General features: G+C 41.1%; 2 protein-coding genes across 7 annotated transcripts in view; one reads left to right on the top strand and one right to left on the bottom strand.

Annotated features, from left to right (window-relative positions):
- The first annotated feature begins 435 nt into the window (after positions 1–435).
- Positions 436–10,444, top strand: ETAA1 (ETAA1 activator of ATR kinase). The gene is made up of 6 exons (XM_085218759.1): positions 436–788; positions 2,376–2,513; positions 3,099–3,175; positions 4,704–4,822; positions 5,158–7,235; positions 9,170–10,444. Exons 1-6 carry the CDS (start codon positions 548–550, stop codon positions 9,289–9,291), a joined length of 2,775 nt encoding a protein of 924 aa, XP_085074885.1. The 5' UTR covers positions 436–547; the 3' UTR covers positions 9,292–10,444.
- LOC146544851 (uncharacterized) overlaps positions 9,147–16,348 on the bottom strand; it is a 278,127-nt gene continuing 270,925 nt past the window's right edge. For all 6 annotated transcript variants that reach the window (XR_014881831.1, XR_014881832.1, XR_014881830.1 and 3 more), the window contains one exon: positions 9,147–10,895. Coding sequence is in view for 3 of the 6 variants with exons in the window: in XM_085218760.1 (XP_085074886.1) it covers positions 10,765–10,895 (131 nt within the window). In the remaining 3 variants the exon portion in view is untranslated. The remainder of the gene's footprint in view (positions 10,896–16,348) is intronic.

Below are 16,348 nucleotides of genomic sequence, written 5' to 3'. Positions count from 1 at the left end.
AATATCCACCTTATGATGTAATACCTACACGTGCTTGCACTTTTAAATAACGATGTAATATCACAGTCTCTCAGGAACCTCACGTTCATTCCTTACCTACCAAATTTGGCTTCTGGCACCCTCTGTTTGCCAGCCCCAGCACCCACGCAGGGCTGGAATCGCTTATTCCTGCCCGATTTTTGGTTTTTCCTCCCTGGGGACGCTCCCTGCACACCCTGAGGACCTCAGCAGAGAGCCGGAAAGCACGAGCGAGGATGGGAGCAGCCAGCGTGGGGCACGAGCCGCCGCGGGGCCGAGGGCGGGCAAGGGGCAGGACTGAACGCGAGAGCTGCTTCCCTCCCACATGGGCTGCGGGGCGGGCGCGCGCGCAGCGCGAGCACGCCGCAAAGTTCCCTGCCGCGTCCGCCGGCCCGCCCTCGCGCCGCGGGACCAATGGCGGCCCGGCGCGGTGCGGCGGCGACCAATCGCCGCTGTCCCGGCGGGCTCCCCGGCAAAATGGCGGCGCCGGCGGCGGCTCGGTGGATGCGGCGCCGCCGTAGCGCTAGCCATGCCTGGTAGCCGGCGGAGGGAGCCCTGCCCCAGGCTCACCGCCCTGCGGGGGCGGAGCGGCGGCGAGGACGGGCTCGGCCGGCGGCGGCTGCCGGCGGAGAGTCCCGCGGAGGAGGAGGAGGCGGCGGCGGCGGCGGCTGGTGGCGGAAGCGAGGAAGGCGGTGCGGGCCGCGGCCTGCCCGCCAGGGAGGCGCCCCGGCCGTCGCCGTCGCGGGAGGCGGCGGTGCGCGGCGCGGCAGGTACGGCGGGAGCGGCCCCGGCTCTGCACGCCTGGCTGCGCGGCGAGCGGCTCCCCGCGGAGGACAGGGCCCGGGAGAAGAGGAGCCGCGAGCCGCGGCGTAAAGCAGCTCGCAGGGTGCATCTGGCGTACGGATGGCATCTTCTAGAAGTTGTGCAGGCGGTTCCGTGTCTGACGGGCAGGCTGAGGCAGCCGTTGTGTGTGGCTGTGTCCTTGTTGTTATCAGCCCCACCTGGAGAGGCACAGTGCAGAGATCTGTGGACGGTGCACCTGTGGGGAGTTGTGACACAGAGTCTTTCAGGGACCTGTGGGAGTTTTGACCCGGACCAGTCTTACACGATCTTTTACTGTGTGAGACACAGAACGAGGCAGGACACAAAACATTCTCCCCTGTAGCTCTACCTAGCATTTCATTAACACACAGTACTCTTTCGGGTAAGAAGACAGGCAGTCCTCATATGTAATGTTAGATGCTGGGCATCCAGCTGTCAGCATCCTGTCATCTCTGTGTGATATCACCATCTTGTCCTGCATTAACTACAGTGGAAAGAACCCATCCTGTAAGTAAAGAACCTCGATGACTGTGAGCTTTGTTTTGATTCTTCCTAAAGTGCACCCTCAGAAAGGTTGCAGATGACACCAAGTTGGCTGGAAGTGTCGATCAGCCTGGGGGTAGTGAGGCCCTACAGAGGGATCTGGACAGGCTGGATAGCTAGGCTGAAGCCAACAGGGTGAGGTTCAACAAGACCAAATGCCAGGTCCTGCACTTTGGCCACAGCAACCCCAGGCAATGCTACTAGGGCAGAGTGGTTGGAAGACTGCGTAGAGGAAATGGACCTGGGGGTATTGATTGATGCTTGGCTGAACATGCGCCAGCAATGTGCCCGGGTGGCTAAGAAGGCCAATGGCATCCTGACTTGTATCAGAAACAGTGTTCCCAGCAGGAACAGGGAAGTGATTGTCCCCCTGCACTCAGCACTGGTGAGGCCACATCTCAAGTACTGTCAGTTTTGGGCCCCTCACTGCAAGAAAGACATTGAGGCCCTGGAGCATGTTCAAAGAAGGGCAACAAAGCTGTTGCGGGGTCTGGAGCACAGGCCTTATGAGGAGTGGCTGAAGGAGCTGGGACTGTTCAGTCTGGAAAAGAGGAGGCTCAGGGGAGACCTTATTGCTCTCTGTACCTACCTGAAGGGAGGTTGTAGTGAGTTGGCCCCTTCTTTCGTGTAACTGGTGATAGAACTAGAGGGTTCAAGCTGTGCCAGGGGAGATTTAGGCTAGATGTTAGGAAATACTGCTTCTCTGAAAGAGTGGTGAGGCACTGGAATGGGCTGCCCAGGAAAGTGGTAGATTCACCGATACTGAAAGTGTTCAAGGAACTTTTGGATTTTGTATTGAGGGATGTGGTTTAGTGACAGCTATTGGTGATGGGTGGATGGTTGGACTGGATGATGCTGTGGGTCTTTTCCAACGTTGGTGATTCCATGATTCTATCTCCACTGCCCCTCACCCTGGGTCTAAGTTAGATTCTGAATTTCTTCACCTTTGTGTTTGTTATTGTTTAATAAGAATCACCTTTCTGTTTACACAGAGCCATGTTTACATAAAACTCCAAAGAGATCACTGAGTAGGAAATCCAGAATACCTACCTTCAGCTCACCAGTTAATGACACTGATATACAGCAAGAAATCTTTTGGGATCCTCATTCACCAATTGCACGTGGACTAGGTAATATTAACAAAATTCAGACTTCAGGGTGCCTGTCAAGGGGATGCAATTGCAGTGTATTAGAAGAAGGGGACAGACTCTTCAGCAGGGTCTCTTGTGACAGAACAAGGGGAAATAGTTTCAAACTAACAGATGGGAGATCTAGATTGGACATAAGAAAGAAGGTTTTTACAGTAAGGGTGATGAGGCACTGACACAGGTTCCTCAGAGACGTGATGGATGACCCATCCCTGGAGACATTCAAGCTAAGGCTGGATGGAACTCTGAGCACCTGATAGTCCTGTAGGTTTCCCTATTCATTGGAGGGGAGTTGGACTAGATGGCCTTAAAGATCCCTTCCAACTCAAATGATTCTGTGATAAAAGTCCAGGTTTATGGGAAAAATGCCCCTTCTTGTATCATGACAGCACCTCGTGAGTTCAGAAGTGATTGGTTTGATTTTACTTTTATTAAAATCCTCCAAATTCCTCAGTATAGTGCTATATCAAGTTCTGACTTCATCAAGTGTAATTTGAACTATAATGAACTTTATAAATTGTAAAGTTTTGCCATTTTAAAGATTTTTTTTTATTATTATTTTCTTAGGCAAAGAAAAAACCAAACAACTCACCAGTAGATGTGCAGTAGAAATTTCAGAAATTGTTAATAGGATTGCTCCTCAGGTAATTGTTACTTTCTAAAACAATGCTCTGTATATGCAGTACTGAAATAGAATAGTGCTTTTACTGAAGGCTCCCTTTTAGTTACAGTAGTCTAACATACATGGCAAGAAGCAAGTGTGCAGATAACTAGAAACATGTTTATAAAACTGGCTTGAATTATAATCATAAGCTCAACATTTGACTCTTAAAAAAAACAAGATGTATGAAGAAAGCAGACTAGTTGCAGCTGCATTTAAGAAGTTCTACTTGCAGAACTCAGCTTATTGCCCCTGATCTTAGAAGATTTACTGTGGTTTACTTATCTTTAATCACTTGTGCATTAAAAGGTATAGTTTCTTCACATACTGGATTTACTTGGCAACATCTGACTCACATATCTAAGAGAGGCTGCTCAATGATATAAACACAGTAAAGCTGCCCCATTATTCTAAATAATTTGCATTTTTTACCCTAAGGTCCACGCTCTTGACGTCTCTTTCTGGCTGTCAAACTGACATCCACAGCCTACAAAATGAAAAGAAGATAGTCTTTAACAGGAGTCTTATTGTTTGTATTTTACTAGATGCAAGAAGAGAACTTGTCATTCCTAGTACAGTCTGTAGAATGTGGCTTGCCAAAAATGCCTACTTGTTTGACAGAGCCATTTAAATGTATTCGCTATTTTGAATATTTGTGAGAAAGTAGAATTAGAAAATCATTGATAAGGGATGTCATTTCCTTTTAAATGACTACAGTTCTATAATGACTATAAATAGTATCATACTGGGTTTGCTAATATATATTGCTTGTGTTCTTTTTTCTTGAAAAATGAAACATACTGAAAACTACCCTGATAGTCAGTGAAGTTCAAATTACCTTTGCTGGCTTACGTGCAGTAATTCCTCACATTCAGTATTTGGCTCTGGCCCTGTACTCATTGTACTGCTGCAGTAGTGTATCTCTTAGTTTTCGGAATTCAGATCCCAGTCTGAATGTTGAAGCTGTAAAACAAGCTCATTCCGTTTCTAAACATCCTTTATTTCTGTTTAAAGTCTCCTTCTGTAAGAGTTGTAATGGAAGAAGTCAGATTGTTTTTCCAGGAGCCATACAAAATAATACATTGATCTGTTTCAAATTCTCTGATCTGTTAATGCTGCTGTAAGTGGATAAAGATAAGGGTATCTTAAGTAGCTTCTTACTTGTGTACTAAAGTAAATAAACTAAATCACAGCTTGTAATGTGAATATTGCTGATTATTCGTAAACCTGATTGGGAAGCAAATATAGTATTAGATTTAAGCACCAAACTAAAATTCAATTATTTTAATTGAATTCCAGCATTAAATTGATATAATTAAACTGATACAACTATCAGTTAACGATATTGGAGTAATCTTGCTTAGCTTGTATTGGTTTAGCTCCTATCCATGGCTTTCAATAGATTTGATCCAATTTAATTGGTTTAGTAACTTTAACTAATGCAAGGTGTGTGTCTAGTCAAATCTTTATCTGAAATCAAATTGCTAAGCATTATAAATCTAATCATCCAGGATGAAAAAGCAGCCTGTAATGAAGGCTCCCTTCTAGGGACATGGATTGGTGAGGATGCTATTCCCTGCACACCTGGAGTAGTGAAAGTGCGAGGCAGGACCAAGTTATGTTGTACAAGGTAAGTCAGAGTTTTGCCTTGCCCATGGTAGCTGGGTTTTCGTGTAAAAAGGCTATGTGGTGTTTCAGTATGCATAGTGAGCCATGTAATTGTATATTAGCATACAGAAAGATTTTAACTTTGCAATTGCTATCTTGTTATTTGGGTGGTTATCACTGGGAATTATCTAAAGGACTGCATGCATTGAGAGCAGCAGGATTCAGTCATACTCTCAGTAGCTGCTGAACTAGAGAATAAACAGCATATAGGGTAGCTTAGTTGAACTTGGCAAAACTTTCTCAATAGGTCTGATTCTCTTTTCTATTTTATTTTACTTTTGTTTTTTATTAATCTAGAGATCTTAAAATAAAAAGTCCTGAAGAGGAGCTCATGAAGTTGGCCAAGGAATTTGATAAAAATCTGGTAGAGCTAGATGCTGTTCATGAACAAGAGAAGCTTAGTCATGGCTTTATCCAGACCACCTCCGAGTCTTTAAATAATTACAAAGATGAATTAAAAATCAAGAACCTGAAATCGCTCCTTGATGAAGTTTCTGCAACAGGTACTGCTCTGTCTCTGAAACCAGTTGGAGAAAGTACTGGCATCCCTACAGTAGAGCCTTGTCAGTCTAGCAGTCAAAAGTCTATAGACCTCGAGGCTGAAATAGCCCTCCGTGCTCTTTTTGATTGTTCTACCCAGAAGTGTAGTGGACAGTTAAGCCAAGGGCTGTCAGGTATTTCTCTAAATAACAGTTTCTGTGAAAACAAAAGTATCTTGGAGATTGACCACCTTCCTGAGCAAATTAAAAATGTGCAAAATGGTAGATCAAGTGCGTGTCGAAAAGATACCCTACGTGCACTAGGAAGTGTGAAACAGACTTTTCAAAAAACTGATACTCACACACTGACAAAAAAAAACTCTTCTTTGAAGACAGACTTGGTGGTCTCCAGTAAGCCTGCTGGAGTAGTTAATGATGATTTTGATGACTGGGATACAGATTTTTTGGCAGATGACTCTTTTGTGATGCAAATAACCCAAAATCCCGAGTTGATAAATATTGAAGAAGCTCCACCAATTCCTATAAATCCATCTGTGCAGGGTTTCAGTGATGCCAGCAGAACAAAGGAAAGAAGTAATTCTACTTCAGTAATTTGTTTGGAGAGCGTACACGAATCTAACAGTTTCCAGTTTTCACCTTCAAAGCATCCTAGTAAAAATGCACAAAATGTTGCAAAATCTCTTTCTTTACGAAAGCCTTATAATAAGATGGAAAACTCAAAGATGGCAAGCATGGATTCTGCTTGGAGGAGTGCCCCCAACAACGATTTTAACTGTATTCCTGTTTCAATGCGATCTCAAGCGAAGAATGGAAATGGAACTGTTGAGTCTAAAGGTAACCTTGTTCCTCTTTGTTCTTCAAGATCTAATTCTCGTAGACCTCAGACTGAAAAACCTGGGAATAACACACACGTTGTTTTCTGTGAATCAACCTGTGTTTCTACCAACACGAAACCTAATGTCAATACTGGTCACTTAAATCCAGCTGAAACACCAAAGAAATGTTCTCTGTCATTTGATGACTGGAATGAACCAAAGTTCTCTGATGAGGTTTTAGACATGTTTTGTGAATCTGATAGTCTTTGGGATGCAAACTGTGAGGACGACGAATTATTGTATCAAGTATGTGATGATGTAGAAAAGCAGACTCAGAACCAGGATGTTAAACAAGGAAGCGAAAGAACTAAAACGATACAAGGAGCCAGTATTCAATCCAGATCAAATGCTGACAGTGGCTTTGCAGCATCTAAACAAGGACTGTCTGATCACCCCTTGGCACAACAAAGAAACGCACAGCAGGATGGTCATTCACTAGACAACTCTAGGAACTTCTCAAGGGTTACACATGGGCTGACTGCAACAGGGCATGTAGCAAACTGTAAAAATGTACCGAGTCCTCTAACAGCAACCTCTGGTACTTCAGTGAAGAGTAAATACACACTGTCAAAAAACTATCATCAAGCTGCTTCCGAAGATACTAGAAAGAATGCTTCAGGAAAATGGCACAGGTCAAATTCTGTGCCAGCAAAAGAAACTAGTTCTGAAGCAAGCCCAGCTAATGCGATGAACATTTTTTGTAGCAAATCGTTAGAGAGCCAACATCTTTTGTGTAATAAAGGAAAGATGCCAAATAACAGTTCCAGTAACAGCATGTCACTTCTGCCTTCAAAGTTTAAGTTTCGAAAGACTGACAGCTCTCAGAGTGCTCTTCATGTAGGGCCTGAAAATCCAGGGAGTCATTCTGGCATTGGAATTGCTCTTCAGGGTTTGGAAGGAAGTAAGAATCAGGTGAATGTGACCTTGCATAGCAAGCCTGAAAATACAAAACCACCTTTCAAGAGGCACCTTTCAGAGTCTTTTGCATTGCCTGCATCAGGTGCGTGTCTTAGATATTGAATCACTGCTGAACTGCTTTTTTGTTGTTATTTTTTTCCTCACTGTGCACAGAAAGTTACAGGGTAAGTTTATACCGCGTTTCAGCTTAAAATAGATTTCAATATTTATCCATTCAGTTTAGGCATTAGTAAATGTACTAATGAGAATTTGGAAGTTGTTTTCACCAAACTTAAAACTGTCTTGACACATTTCTTGAATTCCTGTAGTTAAGGACTTCTCTTTCCTATTTTTGTTCCGCTTCATACTCCACAGACACTCAGAACCACTAGAATCAGGTATACTCTGATGGCAGCACTCAGCATACTGTACTCTGAGTTACTTCAAACCATTTTGGTACACAGTAAGTGCTGTAGTGCAAGTCAGTGCTTGAATTAGCAGTACATTTTGGAGAGAAAAAAAACAAAACAAAACAAAAAAACATTAAAAATTATTTATCTCAGCCAGGATTTTAAAACCCCAGTTTATGGTGGGGCAGGGAAAAGGCAGCAAATGATACAGAATGCCAATTTCTTTTTATTGTATGCCTGGAAATTGGAACCTCGAATCATTCTGAAACCTAGGCGTGTATTGTTATTTGCTCTGTGACCAGAATTGCCAGTGAAATATTCCTTGTGTAATCAGCCCAAACACTAACACTTCCTTTTATTTACCCTCCCAGATGGTTACTACACCAGTCCATTTTGAAGTGGTCTGCAATATTCTAAGCACTGTTATTCGCTAGAGAAATGTAGAACCAGCCAAGTTTCAGTCTGTCCTCACTTTCACTTGACCTAATTGCTTGGTAGAGTATTTATTAGTACTAATTTTGATAAAATGGGCCTTTTGAAGTGTACTATATCAACCTCAATTGCTAGGAAGTGCTGTTATAAAAACAAAAAGTAATTCCTGGAAACCATCAGCCAGCATTATGTAAAGAATCACTATTTTATCTTTTCTGTACCCAGCAAAGAAGTAGACAAATGGAAATAAACCATTTTGAATGGGAGGGGAGGAGAGTTAAATAGTCATTCTGCAGAATGCTTTAGAGAATATATTTATGAAAAAGAAAGTGCCCTCTTAGCTTAGATTTTATTTCCAGAGAAACAACAGAACTTTCTTCTATCTTACGCTGTTTGTGAAAAGATCTTGCTGCAATGAAAGGCTGGGTATTAAGCAGTCTTTGCAAAAACTAATATGTAATGGACATCTGTAAATCATCTTTTTTTAAGAGTCAAATTGAGCCTTTGTTCTGTTAATCCAGTCTGGAAAACTACTTATTAAAAATACATTAATTGAAAATGGGTGCATAAAAATGGTAAAATTCTTGACCTGAAGAATGATGGGAGCCTTCCTGTTGGTTCCAATGAGGTCAGGATTTTATTGTACAGGAATTTATAGTTCTGTAACACAACATATAAAATATTACGTTTAGCTATCATGTTCTTGTCTCCTTTGCCAATTTTTATTGCTCCTTTTGACCTTTTTTCAACCTTTCTGGTTTTATTTGTGTGACACCTGTACTATATCTGACCCCTGTGTCTATACCATCTCGATGCCCATCTCTCTAACTCACTAAATTGTTGAGCCCTTTTCATTCCGATAGCCTTAATTTTCTTAACCCACTGCCGTCTCCTTTGTTGACTCCTCATGTCACAAGGTTCACTTGAAGGGCAGCCAACTAAAATTTCCTTGAAGCAAATGTCTGCACCCCCCCCATACCTTCATTGTGAGGTAGTAATCAGCAGCGCTGCAAAGGTCATGCATCTTATCCCCCTTCTGCCCTGGGGACAGGATAGATGGGCTTGGGTGCCTGGCATGTCACAGTAGTGTGCTCTTGCCATGTATCTTCACACACTGAAAACAGATGAGTTAAAATACATATTGGAAAAAACAAAACAAGAAAAACTTGTCCTAATGCATTGTTTTTATTTACAGCGTCTATGGTGGAACAGAAACACAGAAAATGTTCTCAAGAAGAAATTGAAAGAAAAAAACAAGAAGCTCTTGCACGAAGGAAATCCAGAATGCAGGCATTCTTAAAAGATGCTTCAGTTTGACTGGAGTTTCTAAGTTCTTGGGAGGGCAATGTTGTAACGATGGAAGACATTTTAAGCTGCGCCCACAGCTTAACAGCAAGCTTTTCTTATTTCTTGGTTTAAAAAAAGATCCTGATCCTGAACCGTAACTAATATTCTGGTGGTATTTAGTCTTAACTAAAACATACCTGTGGGAAACGTGTAGTCCAAACTGTCCTCAAAACAATGAATTTCAAGGCTTTTTGAGTTCCCATTCTGTTACGCATTGAAGTTACATGCTCTAAAAATCATGACCACGTGAAAAAATTGTGTACGCTAATAAGTTAGAGGCTTCAAAAATGGGCTGTATGTATTTTGGCTGTATTTCTTTTATTGGAAATATTTTAAACTAAAGGAAGACACTCAAGCACACACAGACAAAACAATACTTGTGTTTGCTCTCAAGGGAAATTTCTAAAGTTTGACTTAAAATAAGTGCAAACTAGAAAACGTCCACTAATGGGAAAAGTAATAGAAATGAATAGGTTTTGGAAGCCTTCATCTGTTTGTCTGTTACCTTTAGGCAAAAATTGTGCATGGTGAAGAAAGGGTTTAATATACAAATTTCATGAGGTGAAATAACAGCATGGGAAGAACACTTTTGTTTTTAATTTCCTCTATGAAGAGATGGAATTATCCTACCTAATAAAATTAGTCCATTTTTTTTTTTTCTTAACGTGTATTACAAGCTAATTAGAAAAGGAAGCCTGTGTGATTGTACCAAGCCATAAGCAATACAAAATGCACCAGGTGAAATGTCACCAACTGTGAATCAGTTTAGCGTGATGGTTATACATATTCTTCAAACTAAAGTCTGTTAAAACATAATAATGCAATGTCATGTCAGCTTAACGGGGGCTGATAGAATTCTCAATGTGATGGATGGGTGCAGAGCTCAAACTGCAAAAAGTGCCTGTGGGTAAGCTGTGAGATGTTTTTTAACTGAGGGATGCTTATATGTAAACATTGACACTATGAAAAGTGACTGTGATTTTTTTCTTTGTAAATAACTAATTTTGAAATGTACCAAAGGTCAGATGAAGCTTTTGGTTTCTGTTAAAGTACCATTTTTGTAACTTTTGAAAATGTAAGTATTGTATATTTGTAAATTGTCATTAAACTTTTTTTTTTTTAATATTTTTCTAGTCTGTTCTGAAAAATACTGGAGAAATTGGTAAAAGGAAGCACAATGGGAATTCTCTATTGACTTTACCTTACAGTTTTATTTTGTGTTTTATTCAGTTATTCTATGCCTCGCTTTTCTACCTATAGTGGTGGCAAACCACTTCTCGTGGTCAGTTTAAACTAACAATCCTTTCCATAGGATGCTTAGATGGTTCTAAGCATGACCATCTGCAGCTGGGTCCTGGAATACCACGCCATGTTGTTTTTCAAACTACTGAAGGTGCTTTTGTTTTAACCACTGTCCTTGGTGCTAATTAGTGCATTATAAAATCAAATCCTGAAGTCCACCGAAGACCATATTGGTGCCAAACGAGCATTACTTGCGGTTTCTGGCTGCAGTTCCCTGTCCTGCCAGCTCCAGTCGTTGTGCAACAAATGATGAGTTGGGTCAGCTTCCTGATCTGGCAAAGTTAACCCAGAAAAAATGGTTTCAGCTTTTCAGAAAACGTCACCACAATGATACACATGATACACTTAACAGATCATATAACATAAAACAGCGTGCTGCCGAACCTCTGCTGGCAGTGTTCTAACAGTTTAGTTTTGCAGGTCCATATGACAGACGCATGAAACCCAATTAAGTGGTGGTTGCAAACATTGTATTTATTCCAATAAGAGTTTGATGATGAAGGGATCTCAGGCACAGGCAATAGTAAGGCGCTGGGGCTATCCTCTGAAATGATGCTGGTCTGACCCAGCAGTTGCTCATCCTGTTACAGATCTGACCATCCCACTTGTCCTTGGAGCTGTAGAAAAGAGCTTAGTGCACAGAATTCTGTTCTTAGAAGAGATATACAAAGAGCCCTTTGCAATTGGAGGAAGATGCAATCAACTTTTTGATGAATTACTGTCACTTGCTTACCTGGTTACTTCCTATGTGAATAATAACCATGATTGAAGAGTCTATTTGCTAGTAAGCGTGAAACATCTTTTTGACAGTTTACAGCTAATGCATCTACTGCTCTCCCCCATTAACCTAATCATTACAGTAGGGCGTTGACTTCTGCTTTTCATAAATACCCATTTTTTAGCATCGATGCTCCAACTCAAGGTCTTTAATTTGGCCTTTCTTAAGCACTGTTTTCCAAATAGAAATCACAAGTTTTTGGGGATCATGGTTTCTTAACTGATGTCAAGACTAAATGAGATTGTTTTGGTCACACCCTTACTGACTATCCTCAAACACCTTACTATATCATCTTCAATTAACAAACTGAAGAGTCTTTGTGACTTTGTACTATTAGAAACAGAGAAATTGTTTCTTGGTTTAAAATTAGAACCCTTCTGTATCACTTTTATTAGAATCCCTGGTCAAAGTGAAAAGCTATACAGTTTCACTGGTGGAGTCAGTGAAGGCAGAAGGAAGACTCACTGTGGCTTAGGAATAACTACAAAGAATAACAACATCTACAATATCAACAGCAAAATTCCACATGCTAGGTATTTTTATCTCAAAAAAGAAAAAAAAAAATTGCATTCATATCCTTCCCAGGATACTGAACACAGAGCAGCCCGGCAGGCAGAGCAGTGAGGGCCCTGGGTTTGCTCAGTGCAGAGCAGAGGAGCTGAGGGGAGGCATCATGGCGGCTGCAGCTCCTCACAGGGAGCGGAGGGCAACAATGTCAGGCTTGGATGGTGCTGTATGGAGCCAGGAGTTGGACTCAGTGATCCTTCCAACTTGGGATATTCCATGATTATGTGATCCTAAGACATGGCAGTGGGCAGGCAGGAATTTAACCCAGCCTAATCCCACATTAAACAAGTAGCACTGTAGGGGTGCAGCTACCCCAATGGGCACAGGCCAGGCATGCGGCCTTGCAGCCATTGACACAGAGAGGGCAGCTCAGACTTCAGGTGACCAAAGTGCCTTTCAGTTCTGTGCTAACAAACCAGCCATCAGCTGAGCAGATACTGCAGGGCCGTGGTGCTGGGCCCAGACAGCTGCTGTGATGTATACGGGCAGCTGGAAGCTATGTGGACCAGATGAGAAGCACAAAACCTGCATCCTTACTGCTTGCTGCCCTGTTCCACCCCCTCTGCTCACCCTAAGAAAGGAAGGGGAGAAGCAGCCCCACAACCCAACAGATTCTGCACATTTTGCTCGGCACCCTTCTTGGCAACCCATCAATACTGTGTGTGCCAGCCTCAGTCATGCAAGCTCTTGTCTCACTGCTTGCAGGAAACAACAGTTCTTCATTAGGAAAGTATCTACATGATTTTAATTAATTAATACACGTGTACGTGTAAAAAGTTTTATATTTCAGTAGCTGGCATTTTGCTATGAAGCCACATCTTCCTCCAGGCAAAAAGGACCTATACGAATAGTAACAACAATCTTAAATACAACCCAAATTAAATTATGACTGTCACGTTTCATTATAAATTAATTTATGGCTGTTTGCTTAAGGACTCATCTTCATTCAGAGCATAGTAATTTTTACATGAGCAATCAGTAGGCTTCAGTTTAAATGGAAATGGAAATCCTGTATGTCCCCATACCTGAGTATAATTTTTATTTCATGGGCTTTGAAATAATCTTGCTGTGAGTGATGTTTCTCACTAAAATCCAAGGATTATCTTTTTCAGCTAAAACCCGTGCTGATTTTTCATTTTACGTAGACAGGTATAGTCAAGTACAGGACCTATTCATCATTATTCTCACCTGTATCTAAAATTATATATTTTAGAAAATACATCTATTCATACACAACCTTTCACTTCATGCTGGTGAATGGACTCTGTTTAAAGCATTTGAGAAATTTGGTGACTTTTTTTATTGTGTTATTTATGTCAGATTTTCAAAGTATCCAGCAACTCTCAAAGTTTTGGTCTACAAAGCACAATTAATCTTGGGATTGCACTTCAGGAATGGCAATGTAATCTTATACTGTGTGTACCACTTATTACATCTAGACCTTTATACCCAGAGGAATAACATAGATGAATTCATTGATTATATCTTTTTTAAGCCTAAAAAGAGCTACAATTTGTCAGGAAAGAATAGCTGGAAGCAACAGATAGTGACCTAAATAGTAGAATTCCAAAGATAAAATAGAAGAAAATGAACACAAATGCTTCATTGTTTGAGAGCTGCATTGTTTGTACCACACTCCAGTGAATCCAGTGTTTGTAGAAGAGGCCAAGGCAGATAGAATCTGTGGAGCTAAAAATGACAGCCTGAGTAAGTAGCCATCAAGGATGAAGCCAGGAGGATTCTGGCGATTGTGCTGTAAATCATAACTGCAATATTTGCTCAAAGCTCCGGTTCCTACGCATGCTTGTTTTTGTCAGAATAGTCAGAAAAGTCCTGCCTCATAAAACACTTAGGAATACCTAATGTACTGTTCTTGTGGAACTAAATATAAATTTCTTTGACTATTGTCTGCGTGTAACAGCAGCATGGCAGCCTGCAGACCATTAAGGGCCTGATTCTCCTCCTGCTGCAATTTCCTTCCAGCTCTGGAGGTAATGGAGTGACTCAGGCAAGCAGAGAATTGAGCCCATTGCATTTCATTATTGTAAGTAGTTCTTGTCTTTAGCACATAAATCTACTAAAACAGCACTGCGTTTATCAGAAATTGTTATTGTTTATGCACATTTTTTGAAGTTTCTGATGGAAAAAGGTTGCATATATAATGCAATTGCTAGGAATCTTGTCCTGTTAAGGCTTCCACAACATCAGACTTCTTGCCCCTATACAGGAGATTGGACCTATCTCCTAGGTTTCAAATTTACATTCACTTCTGGCTCAGTTTAGTTCTTAAACTCAGATATTTTCTATGGCATAAGTCATCCACTCCTGACATGTAAGGATAAGGCATTTGATGTGGTAAGGCTGTGCAATCTGTAATCTGTAGATGTTGAGGGGGATATCTGGCCTGCTTTTGAAGGAGGTGTGCAGGGTGATTGAGAACAGCAAGACCATATATGCTGTAGAGCAATCTATGCATGTGAAATTTATGACAGGCTCCACATCACTGACAAAAATTTATAGAGATCAAGAAAGTTTGAGTAAACTGCATTAGAGTGTCAAATCCTGATAATATAACTCATTAAAAAGTCTGTCTAAGTAACAGTTTTCTAACAGATAACCATGCAGATATGAAGAAAAGTTGGAGGACAGCCTGCAGAAAGAGTTACGGAGGTGAGTGGAAAGAAATTTGGAGGTGGTTTAAGATAATGTCAATCAGAGCAACCCAGGTAATGACAAACCCTTTTTTCACTTTCTTGAGAAAGTCTGAGGCTCTAACAAAGCTACATAAAACACCTGTTAGTTATAAAAATGTCAAACAAGCATACATTTGGGAGATGGAGAGACTCAAACAGTCATGCGGGGAGAGAGAGATTCTTGGAAGATGCATCGGATATATATGTCATCACAGCAATTTGCCTGTCCACGTTCCAGAAAAATCACAATTGCTTTTGTGAGCACTGAAAGTAATCAAACTTGACTTCCTACAAACTAATTAAGATTCTAAAAGATGAATGTTGCAACTGAAGATTCTTCAGCTGAGTCATTTGTAGCATGAGAATGCAGCATGGATACCCAAGTGACTGGTAAGAAGGAATGCACACCTGAGCTTTTCTGGAGATACAGGGATTTTTTGAGACTTCCTTTTCCATCAACCCTCTCTGTTCTATCAAGGACCACCATTGTTTTTTTATATTCTCTAAAGGATTTCTATCTCCTAGTCTTCTAGTGAGATTTCCCTATTTCTTTCATTTAAAAGTAATAAAACTTTTAAATAAAAGTTAAAAAATAAAACTAAAAACATCATGGTAGCGTTGTACTCATGATGGCTTCAGCACATAGAAATAAAGATTATTGCCAGCTTCCAAATTTGCCCAAATTTCTTTATTCATAGGAAGTCTAGGGGTTCACTAATTAGTACAGAAATCTGATATTATCTTTGACCTAGGAATAGGAGAAGGTGGGAGAGGTTTCCATCCCCCAACAAGCCTTGTGCAGCACCTTGTGCCTTTCTCTGCACTTCCCCCAACTATCTCCAGGCTGGCAGAGGCTGTTGTCAGTCTGGCTCCTCCATCAGCTGAAACCACCAGCCCAGCCCTCTTCACGTATGCATGCACATTTTAATTAATTTTCCATAGCTGAATATTTATCAGATAAAATGAAGAAGTAAATCTAATTCTAAAATGATGCTGGCTTCGATATTTACTGCAACTTAATGACAACTTTAGACAAGAATTTAATTACACAGAGCCAACATGCAATCCACATTGCATGAATGTACCAGGTGACTTATTTTAAGGAGCAATTCAGAGTGTAACTTTTAGACTGCTCCTCAATATGCACTTAAATCAAAACATTTCCGATGATGGAGCACATTCTTCAAAACTGATTACAAAAATAGCCACCTCACTAATGGAATGATTTTATGTGTTACAGTATAAATAACCTGTGAGGACACTCTTGGGAAGTTACGCTGTAATTTAGCACTGTTACAACCAGAAACTGCTAAGGAAATATTTTTTCTTTGACTTGGACTTACTTTTTCTCCTTTATGTTACTTAGAAACATCTTTCTAAAGGACAGTTTCCATACCAAGCCCAGAAATAGCACTGAAATCTCATGCTCTGTGACAGGACTTTAGGTGTTGTCTACATTCAGCTGCTGTTTAACTGTAACAAACTTATTTCAATTTTAAAAAGTGGCTGACAGTATGCCCTGACTAAGCAACTTCTAGAATTAAAAACAAATAAGTTGGTACAACACTCTTGGGTGGATGAGGAACTAGCTTTGTTCTGGGACCTAAGTGCTTAAAGAGACAGAGATGAAAACACAGTGATCATTCTATGATTCTGCAATTCACTATGCAACTATCCTGTGTGGTAT

The sequence above is a fragment of the Meleagris gallopavo genome, chromosome 2, assembly GCF_905368555.1.
Source record: "Meleagris gallopavo chromosome 2, MGAL_WU_HG_1.1, whole genome shotgun sequence".
NCBI lineage: Eukaryota > Metazoa > Chordata > Aves > Galliformes > Phasianidae > Meleagris > Meleagris gallopavo.
Note: the sequence above shows the minus strand (reverse complement) of the source record. Positions and strands in the feature narration are given on the sequence as shown.

Excerpts from the sequence above, each read along its gene's own strand:
- ETAA1 (XM_085218759.1), top strand. The coding sequence starts at position 548 with ATGCCTGGTAGCCGGCGGAGGGAGCCCTGCCCCAGGCTCACCGCCCTG. Across the intron at positions 3,176-4,703 it reads TTAATAGGATTGCTCCTCAG|GATGAAAAAGCAGCCTGTAA; the intron begins GTAATTGTTACT and ends CTAATCATCCAG. Across the intron at positions 4,823-5,157 it reads ACCAAGTTATGTTGTACAAG|AGATCTTAAAATAAAAAGTC; the intron begins GTAAGTCAGAGT and ends TTATTAATCTAG.